Genomic DNA, 17,648 nt, shown 5'->3' with positions numbered 1-17,648 from the left:
AGCGGCCATGTAAGATTCTCATAGAAGCATGAACCCTATTGTGAACTGTGCATGCCAGTTTCATACCTGATGCTCTGAGGTGGAACACTGGCTGTGCCTTCTATGCCTTCTATGCCTAATAATCTGAGGTGAAACAGTTTTATCCTAAAACCATTCCTGCTGGTCTGCGGAAAATTGTCTTCCATGAAACCATCCCTGGTACCAAAAAGGTTGCGGAATACTGATTTAAAATAACAACATTATCATTGACCTGGATTAAAACCCTCTAATGGCTTTCCATTTTACTTGGAATAAATCCAGACTCCCTATTCATCATGGCCTAAGAGCCCTTCCTGGTCCCCTGCATGCCTGCCTGCCTCTTCAACTTCACCTCACAACACTCTCACGCTCCCTCACTGATCTGGGGCTTCACTGATGGGCTTTTGCCAACTTATCTCACTCATTCCTGCCTCAGGACATTTGCACTGGCTGTGCCCTCTGCCTGGAACACTTTAATCCCAAGGTATTCATACGGAAGTTTCCTCTGAACACTCCGGTCACAGCTCCAGTGTCACCTCACCCTCTCAATGAGAACTTTTACATTACCCAGTTCTTTCTTAACGACTCTGATATTATCTGACTCATTTTTTTATTATCTGTCTTCATCCCACTAGAATATAATCTCCATGAAAACTAAATTTTCTCACAACTATAATTTTAATGCCCAGAGCAGGATCTAGCCATTGGTAGATACTCTATAAATATTTGTTGACTATAGGTTGACTCTAAAAATACTTGAATTATTTTACAACTTTTTAGTAAATGCTACATATTTTTCTACTAGGCATTTTCCCTTGAATGTATCACAGATTCCTCAAACTTAATATATTAAGACCTGAGCTCATCCTCATACTACCTTAACCAGGTGCACCTCCTGTGTTCCCTATGCCAGTATATGAAACCATCACATCGACCCCAGCATCCAAGTCAGAAATCTAAGATTTCTCCCTCTCTCAAACACCCTGTATGAAATCACTCCCCAAATGCCTGTTGGCTTGTGTTCCTGCCCAAGCTATTCTTCACTTCTGGAACTTTCCTCCTGTTTTCTCCTCTGCTGGGATGCCCGTCCTCTTACTTCTCATCTGCTTCAATATGTTTGATCCTGGAAGGGTGAGCAAGGGGGGAGGGGAGTGGGCAGGTCTTCTAGGAACCCATTCTGAGCCTTGGCCACTCCCTACCTCCATGAGTGGCTTCCGGGCCACTCACTGGTAGTTCCATGATGCCCATACCTCACTGCTTCTTAACTATTGACTTAAAATTATTTATATGCTGGTTCCTAGCCCCATCTCACTAGACTGTGAGCTCCTTGACAGAGGATAATCTTACTCATGTATGGGGCCCAAGAACCAAACTCAGTGCCTGCTCAATAAAAGGAAGCTGGTGTCTTCAGGGTAAGGGAGTCAGCAGACAGAACTGTGTGAACTTGAATAAGCTACTCAATCTCTCTGAGTCTTGGTTTTCTTGCCTATAAATGAGGATTACAGGGAGGCTATGAGTATTTAATGACATGAGGTAAATGCCACTACAGCATCTGAAAGATAGTGTTCAATAAGTGAGCACCATCTTACAGAAGGAAGAAAGGAGGGAGGATGGGAGGAGCATGCAAGGATCCAAGCTTCAAGTGATGTGTTTAATGAGTAAAAAGTACATTTTCATGCTAACTATATTTTTATGAAAATAGAACTCTGTATTGAGACAACCATAGAAATTTATTTCTTTAATAAACTACGGTAGCCATGAGATCAATTTAACATCAGAACAAGATTTAAAGAAGAAATGAGTACCTTGGTACAATTACTTTCTTCATGAATACTTAATTATATCAATCACTGTTCTAATTATGGCTTTTATCTCAGGCTCTACCAAAATGTTTTAACCTGAGTTCTTTACCTTAGCAACTACCTTTGCCAGTTATGCACGTTGGCTTAGCACAGTTTAGACTTCAGGGTCTTTCACAGAAATTAAGGCTGCAAGCAATATTTCTTCTACAACAGGTTTCTGTTGAAAGCCTTGCAAGAGATCTCCAGCTACTCAAATAGTTATTCTACTAAATGCTCTACTTCTTGCGGTCCTTAGATCCCCTTGGAAACATTTGAAGGCCCCCTTTTGGTGACTAGGAGAGGGGCACAGGAGCCCAGATCAACATCCCTGTTTCTCCCCTTCCGAGCATGCTCAGGCACCCTACCGCCTCTTCTTCCCTCCCAACCCTCCCAACACAGGTTGACAGATGCCCTGAGGAGAGAGGTAGGGTGGGGGCTGAGGGGTGATGGCTCTTGTCAGGTTTCTAGGCTGACACTCTGATGTTGGGTGACTCAAATTGTTTATCTAAAAGGAGTCCCACAAAAAACTATTTTCCCTAGGGCACCTGTACTCACAGGGGAAGCCATATCACCTCTACCTACAAAATATTTGTTCCCTATCTCCAGTATTCTGAAGAGACAAAAGCCATGCTACTACAAGATGTCACAAGTCTGGTTTAAAACCCTGTAAGTGTCTCTTTACAGATTGGAAAAAAAAAAAAAGGAAGAGAGTTCATTTTTCCAACTTCACTGTTTTTCTATTTAAGGAAAGCTTTTCCTTGATCCCTTCTTTATGGGAGCAATTTATCAGCCTTATCTACCATTTTTTATAGAGTTAAAAAATACTCCAGCTACAAATTACATTCTAAAAACAGCTCGGGAAACACAAAACCTATGATTTATAGAATGATACATTTGAATAAACCTTAATAAAGCAGCTACAAAGGGCTTTCTACTCTGAGACCATGGGCTGAGCTCCTTTTTCAAATAACGAGATGAACTAACTACCTCTTTGGAGATGTGTATCCCCCCTTTTCCTAAGTGTTGCAGAGGAAAGCTATCTAGTGACCTTTTGGGGGCCTTAAAAAACATTTGTAATTTAAAGAAAACACATTGTAGAACAAATATGAGGTACTCAGCCTCAGCACATCTGTTATTGATTTGTGTAATTAGTAAAAACCCGCTCACGGCATCCAGGAGGAGTGACCCAGGCCTGAGCACCCGCCCAGTCCTGGACTTTCCACAGAGCACATCTGGAAGGTGAGGGGGAGCAGAGCTGCCATGCCAGGTGGAGATGTGCTCATGGGTAACTGGATCCATGAAGTCATCAAAGCCTTAAGATGAGTCGCACTCTTTCACGTCACTTTCCAAACTTTTTGTTGTTTTATTATACTGTTTGACAGAACTAAAGTTTTTCCAGCCTTGACAAGATAATTGCTTCCATATCACAGCAGAATTGAAGAAAAAAAATACACAACGTTGTATCTCACTGACAATGATAAATTGTTATCAGATGATATCACCTCACAAGTACACAGTACCAGTAGTTGCATAGTTTTAAGTATGATTTTTTAAACAGGACCTCAACCAAGTTTTTTTTTTTTATTTAGCTATATTTTTGGTGGGAGACAGCTCCTTTTAATGAAAAGTCCTGAGGGCATACAGTGCTTTTAAAATAAATTACAGGTATAAATAGTGAATCCAAACCCACAGTGAACTCCACAAAAATCATGTGGGTTTCAATTATAGACTGGGATAAGGCATGTCCTTAAAAACAGGATCCATGATTCACTTTAGAGACTTAGTCTCCTTTATCCAAGCCTCTCTGGTCCAGAAATCTGGCTGGAAATCTCATTAGAACAAATTATATTTAATTTGTTTCTCAGTGGCAGTTGAGTTGGAGTGTTTGCCAACAGAAGGTGTCCTCAAGCTTCCAGATGATTCTAAAAAACAGTTTGCCTAAGGACAGGCTTGTCCCTCCCCTGGCTCTAAGCTATGACACACCCCACAAGACATGAGGTCTCTTTCAATAGAGAGCTAATTTCCTCCACATAGTCATGTTGGACTGAGTGTTTCTGGACATTTCTCCTTTAGATTCCAAATAAAGCAAACATTTGCTGATTAGGAGCTGAGGGAAGACAGTTTTTTAAAAAAAGAGGATATAGCCATTAACTTTTCCAAGTTAATGACAACCCAAGAGGTCACTTATCATCAGGTAGAGTAGGCAGAGCAATGAATTGGGAGCCAGAAGACTTGGTTTTGGTCCTAGGCTTGCCTACCACTGATCTGAGTCAGCGCCTGGGGGATCAGGCTCCTCCTCTGTAAAACAAGGGACTGGACTCAGTATCTCTGAAATTCTCTGCCAGAGTAAAGATTCTATGTTTCAATAATATATATACTTTTTGTTCTTTGTTCCCACTGCTTCTCCCAGGAAATTCCATCCACCATAGGAAACAAAAGAAAGTCTGGCCCATCCCAGACAGGTTCTTTTTGCTGTACATCCAAAGCCAATCACAACATAAGTAACGCACTGACGTTCACCAGAGGACAGTCCATAAACAAAGTACAACCCAGCCTACATCACATCACCATCCATCACAGATGTCCTAAATGCCACCATCTACAGGCAGTGATGCTCCCACCCATCAGCCCTCTTGAAGCCTTGCATACCACAGCTGGATTTACCTACACATCTTCCGCAGCCCATCTACCAGGATGAGGCATTGGCTGCAATCTACTGGAGCCATCATCAGAGAATAATTGACTGGATAAGATTCACCAGGCCCTAAAGATAGGCTGATGTAGTAAAGAAATAGCAGATGTCACTTCATTAAGTAACTAAACTGGTGTTTTAGAAAGTCAACATTCTGTCTTAAAAAAACACCGTCAGTTTACATTTGGTCAGATGCTTTCAAATGGAGAAAAGATTACTTCTAAACAATCTGATGAGAGGTACAGGGAAGAATATTTAGGTGCTTATGAATCATGCTGGGATTTGACAGGGCTGGCCCCAAGACATGGCTTATCCATAGTAAATTTATTTCAAAAGAAATTTTTGGTAGAGAAATAAGAGAAAGGAGATTATGGGGTTATTCAACATTTGTTTCACATTTACAAAAATAAAATCTTTCCCAGACTGTAGGTCTGTTGAGGGCAGGAACAGCATCCCTTTGATTCACTCTGTTGTTCCTAGGGGACCATCAGAGCACCTGGTCCTAAACTGGCATCCAGTTTATTGTTGATAAATGAACAAGCATTCAGATTCTAGGTTCTGCATTAGAGAATATGTATGCAAGTCACATTCCTGTTGAGACTGGACAGAGACAGTGATGGAAGATTAGGTCTACTCAGAAATGGTCTCTAAAGAGATGCCTGCTATTACCAAATCTGCCAGGCCTTGGAGTTTTTATTATTGTTGGCTCCATTTCACTATGGAGCTTTCAGTTCCATTAAAGCAGTTTAGGAGAGGGGCAGCAGAGAGTGGGAAGACCTCAGGAAGCTGGCTTTCTTTAAAAGACTCAACCTAAGTGTCTATGTAAGGGGCTTTAGGGGCTAAGAAAGCCTCGTCACCCGACACATGGTGTTTGAGGTCAAAGCCAGTGTCGGGTGATCTTAAGGGAGGTGGGAGAATATGACAGCAAAATCATCCCCCATTCAAAAATTCTCATTCTCTGTAGACTAATGTTCTTACAAATATGTTGTTTTCTTTTCACTTGCCTCATTTACAGCATATTGTCCTTAGAAAAACAGGACTAAAAAAAAAGCCAAAACATTTTTCAGTTAAACCTGTTGCTAATCAGGCCCTTCCAGTGAAAAACAGAGTGTAGAAAAGAGACAATCCCAATTCCAAATTCAAGTCACCTTCACAGCCAGTCTTCAGTACCGCTAACATGCCAGGCCACTCACATGAGGGGTGAGGGTGGGGAACACTGGTGTTTCCATCATTACAGTGGTAGAACACCTGCTCTAGAACAGGCTTCTTGCTGTTCACAATGCTGCTAAGTAAGCTCCCCCTTCAGTGCCATGCAGTTTTTAAAAGTTATCTCTGAATGAGTTGGTGTTAAATAGAATTTTAGAAATTAGAAGATTTTAGCTAATTACAGGTCAGCTGGAAAGTGTTTGAGGGGAGGGATTTCCTCCTTTTATTCCACAGTCTCGCACCCTTCTACAAATTAGACTCCAAATCCCTGAAGTGAGCTAGAATTTCAGGCCTTCAGATCTTCACTTAATTTTTAAAATATTCACACACTTGCTTGCAGACTAATTGCACCTTCTAAGTCACCTCAGATCCTCCTAAGTCATCGCAGATCCTCACACATTTCTCCTTTCCACATGCTCTCATACTACCTTTAAATACTTTTCTTTTTTTTTTTTTTTTTTTGAGATGGAGTTTCACTCTTGTTACCCAGGCTGGAGTGCAATGGCACGATCTCAGCTCACCGCAACCTCTACCTCCTGGGTTCAGGCAATTCTCCTGCCTCAGCCTCCGGAGTAGGTGGGATTACAGGCACGTGCCACCATGCCCAGCTAATTTTTTGTATTTTTAGTAGAGACGGGGTTTTACCATGTTGACCAGGATGGTCTCAATCTCTTGACCTCATGATCCACCCGCCTCGGCCTCCCAAAGTGCTGGGTTTACAGGCGTGAGCCACCGCACCCGGCCCTATTTTTTCTATTTTTTAGTAGTGATGAAGTTTCACTACGTTGACCAGGCTGGTCTCAAACTCCTGACCTCAAATGATCTGCACACTTTGGCCTCCCAAAGTGCTAGGATTGCAGACGTGAACCACTGCACCTGACTAAATACAACATTCCTATTAGACTGACTTACGTACTTCTTTATTTCCCAATAAGAAAACCAGTTTTTGGTGGGCAAGGATTTGTCCTATTCATTATTTTGTCTTCTCTACCCAAGATGGCAAGCAACTCTTTCGACTAGCAAGCTGACAATGTCATGTGACTCACAGATAAGGAAGAAATAAATTATTAAATTAAAAACAACATCTTGGGCCAGGCACGGTGGCTCATGCCTGTAATCCCAACACTTTGGGAGGCTGAGGCAGGCGGATCATGTGGTCAGGAGATCGAGACCATCCTGGCCAACACGGTGAAAACCTGTCTCCACTAAAAAAATACAAAAATTAGCTGGGTCTGGTGGTACATGCCTATAGTTCCAGCTACTCAGGAGGCTGAGGCAAGAGAATCATTTGAACCCAGGAGGCGGAGACTGCAGTGAGCAGAGATTGTAACACTGCACTCCAGACTGGCAACAGAGCAAGACTCTGTCAAAAAAAAAAAAAATCTTTAATATATATATAGACTCAGAATAGTTAAATAATTTATAATAAATCTGTGTTTCAGAATGTCATTAAGAAAACAATATGTTTGAAGAATGTAAATCAAGAGAAGTTTCTCAAAGTGTGACAAGTTGTGTTTTTAATAAGAAAGCTATAAAAGAATATGATTTTAGTAGTATAAAATTGAGATATATTCATATATAAATATTTTGATAATCTGAAAAAGAAACATTAAGGATAATTGAAAAGACTTTGCATAAGTTTAAATGTAAATCCTTACTTCGGTATATAAAACTGGGCTATTTTGTCCCTTGGACTAGAATTAATTATTAAAATGGAAGTTTTTGTAAAAGGAGAAACATAAATAGGCTGTTTCTATGGGGACAACATTCTTGGCATCATTTTGTTCTTTGTACATCTTATTGTTTTCAAAACACCAGAAATGGGATAAATAGAAAGGCAATGTCAAGTTTTGAAAGTGTTGCTATAGAAGCATCTATTCCAGAATTTCCAAGGTGAGGTCCATGTGGCACCTGTTCTACAGGACATTATGTGTGTTGCTTAGAAAAAGCAGGTTCCATGCCAAATGAGTTTGGCTAATAATACTAAATCTCATTGACTCTAAAACAGAATTAATTGTAAGAAATACCATTATCAATTCCACAATGTGACCAAATAGGGAATCTAACATTCCCATAAAGCTAGGTTAACAAAGACCTACACCCTCAGTGTAAAAGAGAAATCTTCATGCAGAAAGGGACTGCAAGGAAACTAGCCTATGTCAATTATCCACTAACTAAAGGGAGAGACAAAATCTCTCTTGAAAACATGAGCTGGTATTCACCAGAATTTGCAGTTTGAACTCAAAAAATCTTTGGAAAGAGAAAGATCTTAGGCTGGCAGCAGCACCCACAGGGAACTGGCACAAGTCACACAAATGCTCTCTGGTAAAAAGGGACTTCAATACAGATCAAGGGGTATTGTAATATACTTTTGATTGTAAAGACATATCCAAGTTTTAGAGATTTCAGATGTGAAAATACATATATATGCATCTTGGAGTCAAATATAGCAGTGTTCCTTTGCAGTTGGACTTGTCAGAGCCTTTAATAGACTAATGTGAATTGCAAATTTTTAAGCCTGAAGGGAGAAGATGGGAAGGTGAGAGTGAGAGGAAATGGAATTTACTGGACAGTAGAACTCGCAAATATTATTATTTAGAAAATATCAAATAAAGAGCTAATATAGACAAAGAGGTGGAAACAACCCAAATGTCCACAGATGGATACCTGGATAAACAAAATGTAGTGTATACATACAATGTAATGCAATTCAGCGTTAAAAAGAAGGGAAATGCTGTCACATGCTACAACATGGATGAATCTTGAGGACATTATGCTAAGTGAAATAAGTGTGTCACAAAAAGACAAATACTGTATGATTCCACTTATATGAGGTATCTAAAGTAGTAAAACTCATAGAAAAAGCAAGTAGAATGGTGGTTGCCAGGGACTCAGGGAAATGAAGAGTTCTTATTCAGGGGATATAAAGTTTCAGTTGCACAGAATGAAAAAGTTTTAGAGATCTGTTACACAACAATATATATATATATATACTTAGCACTACTGAACTCTACGCTTAAAAATAGTTAACTCGGTACATTTTCTGTTATGTGTGTTTTTTTTTTTTACCATAATTAAGCTAATATAGACCATGATTGTAAAACCTACTTCATACGGTTATTGTAACTATTGAGCTAATGCAGGTAAAACATTGTTAGACAAAGCCCAAAACATAGTAATCACTATTTAAATGTTAGCTATAACTTGTTTTTATCCCTACTTGTTAGTGTCAGCAATATCATGATTCTACAAAGAAGCTGACCTCGCTGCAATGATGTCACTACATGGGTCCTGTTACTGATTTGCTGTCCTCTACTCTCCAACAGGTAATAAGCAACTACTACTCATTATCCTCCTGGAAAGCCTATCTACTTCTCTGACAAGTCTGGAAATAAAACTTTAAACCTTCCACAAGATGAATAGTTAATACAAGTTGTGAGATCACACTTTGCCATGCCCACAAAGAGCACACTTCTTAGATATTCATTCCCATACTCAGGACATAAGGTCCAGGAGGCACCATGGCCTGACACATAGCAAAGTCTTAGTGAATATTATTAAATGAATGAAATCCTTAGTGGGACCAAAGGACACTTTCCAATATAAGCTTGGATCCCAATTTGATGAGGTCATCACAGAAATTGGGACAAAGTATATAGTGGCCCGGGACACCTGCTCAGAGGCCCAATTATTTTTATATGGTGATTGCTGCTATGCCTAAAAAAAATGTATCCTGCCCTATTTAAATCAGCCAAGAACCAGCCAAAAGACCTGGAAAATCTACTCTGTGTCTTTCCTAGAATGAAAGGGTGTATAAATAAGAGACGTATCACCTGTAGCCCAGTTAACTATTGTATTATATTAACACAACTGAGAAAAACAGCATTCTACATTCTGAAATCAGTTGCATAACCACACTGAGATCTTAAGACCCTGAGCCCCTTTGTCACGATGATAGTCAGGCCACACACATTTACACAGACCAGATCCAGAGCCTACAGAGATGGCCCCTGGGGTGGCTAAAGTGGCAACTGTGTGAATGACTGTGGGCACACTGGAATGGCTCTCTTTGCTGCACCTGTCTCAAGCATGGGAAAGGGCTATAGAAACACCACACCACATGAAATGACTAGAAGGCCTTTTATATGGCAGGTAACATTCAAGATTTTATTAGAGACATGTTGATGAGTTAGATGTACTTCTTTTCCCCAAGAAGCTCATGGTTAAGCTAGATGAGATGATAACAGACTGGCTAAACTAGGGAAAGAAATCCTGTACCCTGAACAGACATCCCGTTTCCACCTGACACTGTCTTTGTGCAGGTATAATATGCTTCAGGGACAGAGGCCTGGCAAGAGGGCCGAAAGGATTTTAAGTCCTCTGGAAACAGTCAACTGGGGGAGATCAGCTGTTTGCTTAACTGGCTCCTCTGCTTTAGAAAAGATGAATAGGGTCCAATGTTGTTAACAAAACAAGAAGTCAGCAGATGGGACTTTCGTCTGGGTTCAAGGAAGCATAACTTGGGATATTCTCCTAACGTTTTCTAGCTCAGTGGTTCTCAAAGTACAGTTCTAAAGGCTAGAGCCCAGCGGACAATGTAAAACACAAAAGGGAAAGAAAGGGACACAGAAAAGAAACATCCTAAGTTAAATCAAACATTTCAGAAACCTAATCACAGACAGGTGGTGTGCCTTACAGCTGGGTTTAACCATCAGCTACTCATGTCTTTGGAGCAATTATTGTTCTCACTTGCTGTTCTCTTTTAAAATGTAAATACTGGTGAAAGAATAAAAATTCTAGTTGCTTCATCTGGCTCTGACCACTTTTATCAGATCCCAGAAAATAACCTAAATGTAGAAGTTAGAAGTCATTGAACATTAGTTTCAACTTCACAGTTTTAACAGATAACCTAGCAGAACAGTTGACTATTCAAGCTTAGTGTGTCTGCAAACGCAAATCATTGACTACTCTTCTGCGTTCTAAGATATTTAAATGAGGGTTTGTCCCTTCATAGTCTTGAGATTATTCAGCCTTAAGCCTTTGGAATATGAAAATTAAATCTCTTAGAAATACCCCTTAGCAGATGGTCTTGCTTTGTTCTTCCCTGGAAGGAAAATCAACAGACTAGGAAGGCACAGGCCACATTCCCATGCTTGTCTTTGTTGGACAAAGGAGGAATTATGAGTATGTAAACATCCCCAGCCCCATGACTACTCTGAAGTAGCACTAAGATAACTTCTATTTCTGAGTAGCTAAAATAAAGACTCTGCTGTACTTCAACTGTCAAGAGATTAACAACAAAAAAGGCAAAAATATCAACATAATCTACTCTCAGCTTGGGACATGTTATCCTAAAAAGAGAAAATTAGGAATGTGAACAGGTGTGCCTCACTTTAAGAAATCTCAACTTCCAGAAAAAGGGGAAAATGTTGAAAATGTATTTTCACTGTAGAAAGGATTCACTAATCTCCCTTGGCACATTTAAGAGAACAGAAGATGCCAAGATTTCATTTATACTCAGTCTTTTTGGAATAAAATTATTTTTAAAAAATTACCTTCATGCATATCATTGATTAAACCCAAAGAAGGGAAGAACAATTGAATAAATCTGAGAGTTATGGTTACCATTTCATTCTCAAGGACAATCTTTTTCTTATATTGTTGTTGTTCAAAATCTCAATGTCATATCTACATTTAAGTTTTTGGTAAAAATTTTTTTTATTTACAAGTATATGTAAATGATATAGACATTACATTTCACAGTTGATTGATTGGCTCAAAACTTTTCTGATATCGAAGATGTGGGGTTAAATAAATGTCCTTTAAAATGGATATAAAGTGATATAAAAATAAAATCCTAATTTATAAATTTGCTAATTTTTCTTTCTTGCTACAGTATTATCTATGTATCAACTTTTAGCTGGTGAACTGCTGTCTAAACAGCTTTGAAGTCAGAGTACCAATTACTTCTCCCTGATATAAAATACATTTACCCTCAGTCCAGATGCATTCATGTATTGGATAAGAAACCATCTCCCTACTAAAGATACCTCAACATTTCTTATTAGTGATTTACAGATTTCTGTTCTAAATTAAAACTCTACAACAAACTTACCTGTCATCATACCAAAAATATTTCAACAAAAACTAACATATGCATGGAAGGAGTACTCACTGGTTGACTATCTAAATAAGAAAATAAATAATATTCTAGCTGGATATATATTCTTCTTGGGTTCAAAGCTCAAGTCAACTATCAATTACTAATGGTAATACTGTCACTTGAATCCGCCATTAAAAAATGCTCTCAATTTATTAGTAAAGAGCTATGAAGAAGAGTCATTTGTAATCCAGAGGATCACAGAAAGGAAAAAAAAAAAAAAAGAAACATGCTTTTTACCAACCTGGGCTGAGAAACCACAGAAGAAACCAAACCAGAAATGCACAAGTGTAAATGCAAAATTCTTATAGAAGAAATAGCATAAGAATTTGCACATTCGGAAATAAGACCACCTTCCATGAACAAGGAGAAGCCGCTGGAGATATCTAAACTGTGCAAATGAGTAGTCGCTGGCCAAGACTGCTTGTAGTCCTTCCTGGCCACTGATGCCAACACCAATGTGAGCACCTACAAAAGAAAGAGCAACACTGTCACTCCCAAAACAAAGCCACTATCTCTTTCAGAAACTTGTCATTCCTCTTTTATTTATGGAAAACATACAGCCGTTGCAATTGTAATTCTTCACATACATTATCTCATGAAACACTCGTGATAGTTAGATATTTATCCTAGTTTTACAAAAGAGGAAGTCAGGCTCAGAAAAGTTCAGTGACATACACCAGGTATTACAATTTGGAAGTGGCAAAGATGGGGTTAAAGTCACATGTTACAAATGTGAGTCTGGTGTTCTTTCCTCTACACTGTAGCTATTTACTTCCTCAAATAGTATAAGGTGAATGATTTCCTTCTCTAGCCTAAAAATACACAAATGGTTTATTTAAAGACAAAGAAATTTTATTATAAATGCTAATAATGGTGGTAGCATTGGACTCGGAAGTATTCATTTTAGAATCACTGGCAAAATTGAATTTTAATGCAATCTAGTGATTATATATTGCCAAATACTGAAACCGTATCCTCTTACTTTTAATCATGCTGACATCATTGGCTCCATCACCAATGGCCAAAGTAACAGCATTTCTGTACTTCTTCACCAGCTCCACCACTTGGGCTTTCTGGAGCGGAGTGACTCTGCAGCAAACCACAGTCTTACACATGCAAGCAAGTTCTAGGAGATCATTCTTGACATCACTTTCTAGGGCATGAGCCTGTGTGATTTAAAAAAAGTCAAAAAAGAACAGGAAACAATAAATGAGAGTTGAGAAACAAGACATTAAGAGGAAACAAGATAAATGTCTTGTTTCTCAATTAATTTGTTTGCTAAACCGTTTCATTCACTTCAAAAAGTCATTGTTGATTCAGGATCACACAAATTACAAAAACTAAAGAAATGAGTATTGAACCCTACTAAGTGAATTTTAAAATACTACTAAGGAATGTTAAAAAATAAAAGGAACTGTCTTTTATACGTCCCCCTTGATATCATGCTGCACTGGAGACAGAGAGAGTTAAATGCTGGAGAAGTTCTAGAAACCACTGAAATTGATGAAAACAAAAGACAGAACCTATCTACCAGCTCACCAAATTTAGTGTGAACTACAAATGATGATGATTTGTTTATTCTATGTGATGGGCTTTTTGTTTCTTTGCATTGTTGTTTTACATATTTAGTTTGTTGTTGTGATTGTTAATGTGCAGGCAAGATGAAAAGCAGATGAGCTGGGGATTGTCCCTTGAAGAACATAGTGACTAAAACCTAGAGAGGCCTGGGAAAAGGGGGGCATGCAAGCCTTGCCACAGAGAGGGTTCCTCAACCAGTTCCACTCTTGCTCCTATCCAAATGCATGAGATCCTTTAGATATGCCAAGAAATTACTAAAAAGGATAGCACAATCCCTTCCAATTAACTGTGAAATTTTTTTTCCTAGAAAATGTTTTACTGTTAAATTCTTTAATAAACACATTAAGAGGAAACAGAAATCCACTTAAACTTTGAGTCATCAATATCTTTGATTAATCTTTAGCAAGACATTCACGGCCCATCACAATCTGGCCCCTGCATTCCTTTTGAGTTTTATCTTTTACCACCACTTTTAAGTCTACACTTTTTCCCATCATGCCAAATTGCTTGTTTCTCATGATTGAATAGGTTCTTTCTTGCCTCTGTGCCTTTGTACTTGCCGTTATCTCTACTTGAAAATATCGCTGTCTCAGGAAATTTTCCCTGATTCTCCCACAGGAAAGTAAATTTGTCTCCCTCTGTGCTCTTAAAGCATTGTGTTCATTCCTCTTTGTATTTGTAATACCACTGTGTGATTATCTTACCCACTAGACAGCAATCCCTAAAACAAGGACCATGTTGTATTCATAACCTTATCCTCAGACTTTAGAACTATGACCTGGGCATGTGTAATAAAAATGCTAATGGAGGAATGTCTGGATGGGTAAATGAATATAAAAACATAACTCAGTACAGAAAACTCGTACGTTCAAACCTATAATTCCTAGGTGAAATTGTGAGTTGACATTTTCAAATATTATCACTCTTTCTCAAAGAGGAAACAGGTAACTGCATGTCTTCCCTAGAATGGCCTCTTTTTCTCTCTTTTCATTTCTTTTTATTATCAGCAAGTCAAAAACTATGCTAAGACTCAGAGAGAAAAAAAAAGCCCAATTACATTCTGCAAAGCATCAGGATTGGAGCAGATTAGAATCACGATGGTAGGGGTGGGGGAGGGGAACAACTTTCTGACTGTCCTAGCAAAAACATGGTCAATTCTCCTTAAATTAAAAATGAAATTTCATGGTTCCATCAGTTTCAGACTTTGAAGCTGACAGGGTTCTTGGAGAGCATCTGTCTTACTTCCTTCTTTCAACGCACTTAGAGACAAAGAGAGAGAGGTATAAATTATCATTTGAGTACTCTAATGCCACCACACATTGGATTCTTTGAGCCTGAGAAAAAGTCAAAGTGTAACTCATAAGGTCCCCTTTTCATACTGTGGTTCCTGGAAAATTCAGCATGGGGACCACCAGCTCTAAGACCCAGCTGACAGTCATAATTTTCAGTAACTGTTCATCTGTGCAAGAAGAAGTTTGTGTCATCTGGACAAACTTTCAACTGAGTTTGGCCTGCAACTGAGCTCTGTAACTTTCCATGGTGTAGAAGGCAACACATGTCTGGTATCCAGCTGGATAATGCCCTAAGCACTAAGAGCTAACAGACAGCTGATCACAAGGGAGAAAACACAGTATCCTCATATCCAACTTTTTTTGTCCTCTAAGAAACTGTCTACAACAAGATACATTTATTTTCCAAACTCAAAATTGAAAAATCATCATCAAAGCCAGAAAAAGATGTGAGATTAGTTCTTTGTGCATATAAATTATAATTCCACTGGAGTGTAATTAGAGCTTTTGTATTTTAAATTAGAAATTCAGAAGAGTATTTTCATGTTTGTTCAAGATTTTGAATCTGAACTACATTAAAAGTACAATGCAAGTTCATTCTATTACAAGAGCCAGATTTCCTAATCAAAGCAAATTGTTTGGCATTGCTGTAAAATGCTGCTATTTAGAAAAACCACTAGAGGTATATTAATGGCAATAATTTGGTGCAGTAATTATATAAAGGTCAGGTTGTTCTCCACAAATCACAAACATTAGTAAGAGCAATAATTATAATACATCCACCCAGTTGCATTATTTTAATTAAGTAACAGTGAATAGTAACACTCCCCTCTAGAAAGGCGCTTAAATGATACTGCTAAGTGGTCTACAGTCATTTAGACAAGATTGATACTCTGTGAATTTAGCATTTCTCTGGAGCCTCCCCTTCACTGTGGTGGTCCAAACAATATTGTATGAGATATATATTAGAGGTTTCCTTTCCCTTTGCAAACACGAAATCATCGCATATGCCCTATTTCTAGTAGTGACATTTGTCTGCAAAAGACAAAACAAGTCTCATTATGATAGCACAAAAGAAATGATGATTGCGGTGAAGAAAAAGAAAGGACAAAAACCCTAGGCAAACTCACCAAACTGTGGCCATTTATGATTAAGGCATAATCTCCTGTTATGGTTTCTTCTACAACAGAATCCAACTCCAGCTGCTGCTTTTTTTCACCAACTACATGGCCATTGGAAAAATTGCTGTTTTGTCCAAACAAATTTTCTTTTGCTTTCCTTAAAGGAGAGGGTTAAAAGCAAAACATAACAAAGCATATTGAGCATACCTATTAACTCTAACAAAAAACTCGCCTAGAGGTAAATTTATTTCATCACTATTCAGACAGAGTATGGCATAAGACCCAGCTTCAATAAGGAAGCTGGATAATTCTTTGTGATAGGAATACCATAGCATATTTGCAAATTTCAGGATGTAGGAAAGTAAACATAATGAAAACACAATCATCTTAAATGTTTCAAATTACATAAAAGCTAAATCACCATCTTGAGCTGCATTTAAACTAGGGAATCTTGATAGATTTGGTACTAAACATTGTCTGAGCTTCAAGCACTTCAGAACAACTATCTGGCATGTAATACTGTTAAATAATGGAAAGCACAAGACTAAAGACAACTGATGAAAACTTCTAGGAATTTCAGGGCATCTATATATAAAATAAATTCATAAATTTGAGGTACAGTGTATTATGATCCAGCTTAAAATAATGGTCACCTGAGAAACATATTTAAAAAAAATTTTTGACAAGAAAAAAAATGATGGTACTTACTGAATTGGCATAGTCATTATAATAGAACACTTTCAGCAAAAATTCTACTCATTAGCTTAAAAAATAGACTAAATCTTCTGGGAAAAAAAACTAAGCATCAAAGTAGGGAGGGTAGTTCCAAATGGAAACTCCCTCCAAATGCTCTAGATCTAATTAGCAGTAGCTATAAGGCAGTCCTGCCCACATCCCATGCATCTCTGCCATCTAAGAGGATGACCGTATGATGACACAGCACCCTCAGAAGTGGCATTCTACTGTTCTCTCCAAAATGGAAAGATGACGCCTTTAAAGGAAGGGAAACTTCCTCTCCAAGGACACCTGAGTGCAGGCTTTGAAGTAACATACGGCAAGTGACGTACCTACAGAAGCTTCAACCACAACCAGAGAACTATACAGCATGGTCACAACTGGCACTTACGAAATGAGTACTCAGGAGAACATGCGGAGTGAGAGAAGACTAGAAAGTGAATATTGTGTCTTATGGCGAAAGGAAATGGCTCTTTCTGTGTAGAAAATATTTATTAAAATGGTTTTATGCTGAGGCTCCTCTGAAAGAAGAGAATGTCCACTTACCAAAACAATTTTAGCCCTCAGCTGACTAATTATTTGAAAATATAAAGCCATTAAAACCAATTGTTTACATACTAAGTTTAAAAACAAAAACAAAAAATACATTAACTTCTAGCTCAATATCTCCTTCTGCTGTACAGGACCAAAATCACATCTGCATTTAGGAACCCAGAGGTCACATGGTTCCAAGAATGATATCATACATTTAACAATCAGTTTGCAGAATCAAAGAAAAAGATTTATAAAGTCAGAGTGCTACGTGTGAAATTTAGGGAGTTACAAAGGGGAGAGGGAGGTAGAACAGACATGAAAAATCTGTTTTAAGTGAGAGGATCAGACTTTCCCATCAGATAACTATGTCAGGGAATCCTCCCCACAGTCATGAAAATTTACAGTGCCAAATAATAAAGAAATCAAGGGAGAAAAGTTCCTTGGAAATGAACATTTCTCTGACAATGTTAC

At 38.4% G+C, this 17,648-nt stretch overlaps 1 protein-coding gene across 27 annotated transcripts in view; it reads right to left on the bottom strand.

The window, feature by feature from the left end:
* Nucleotides 1-17,648, bottom strand: part of ATP8B4 (ATPase phospholipid transporting 8B4 (putative)) — a 419,806-nt gene that overhangs the window by 200,812 nt on the left and 201,346 nt on the right. For all 27 annotated transcript variants that reach the window (XR_005203096.1, XR_005203097.1, XR_005203071.1 and 24 more), the window contains 3 exons: nucleotides 15,918-16,065; nucleotides 12,903-13,086; nucleotides 12,162-12,385 (listed from right to left, as the gene is read on the bottom strand). Coding sequence is in view for 14 of the 27 variants with exons in the window: in XM_017543577.2 (XP_017399066.1) it covers nucleotides 12,162-12,385; nucleotides 12,903-13,086; nucleotides 15,918-16,065 (556 nt within the window). In the remaining 13 variants the exon portion in view is untranslated. The remainder of the gene's footprint in view (nucleotides 1-12,161; nucleotides 12,386-12,902; nucleotides 13,087-15,917; nucleotides 16,066-17,648) is intronic.

Source organism: Cebus imitator, unplaced genomic scaffold (assembly GCF_001604975.1).
Source record: "Cebus imitator isolate Cc_AM_T3 unplaced genomic scaffold, Cebus_imitator-1.0 Scaffold9, whole genome shotgun sequence".
NCBI classification, from domain to species: domain Eukaryota; kingdom Metazoa; phylum Chordata; class Mammalia; order Primates; family Cebidae; genus Cebus; species Cebus imitator.
The sequence above is the reverse complement of the archived record's forward strand: the minus strand, read 5'-3'. Positions and strand labels throughout refer to the sequence as shown.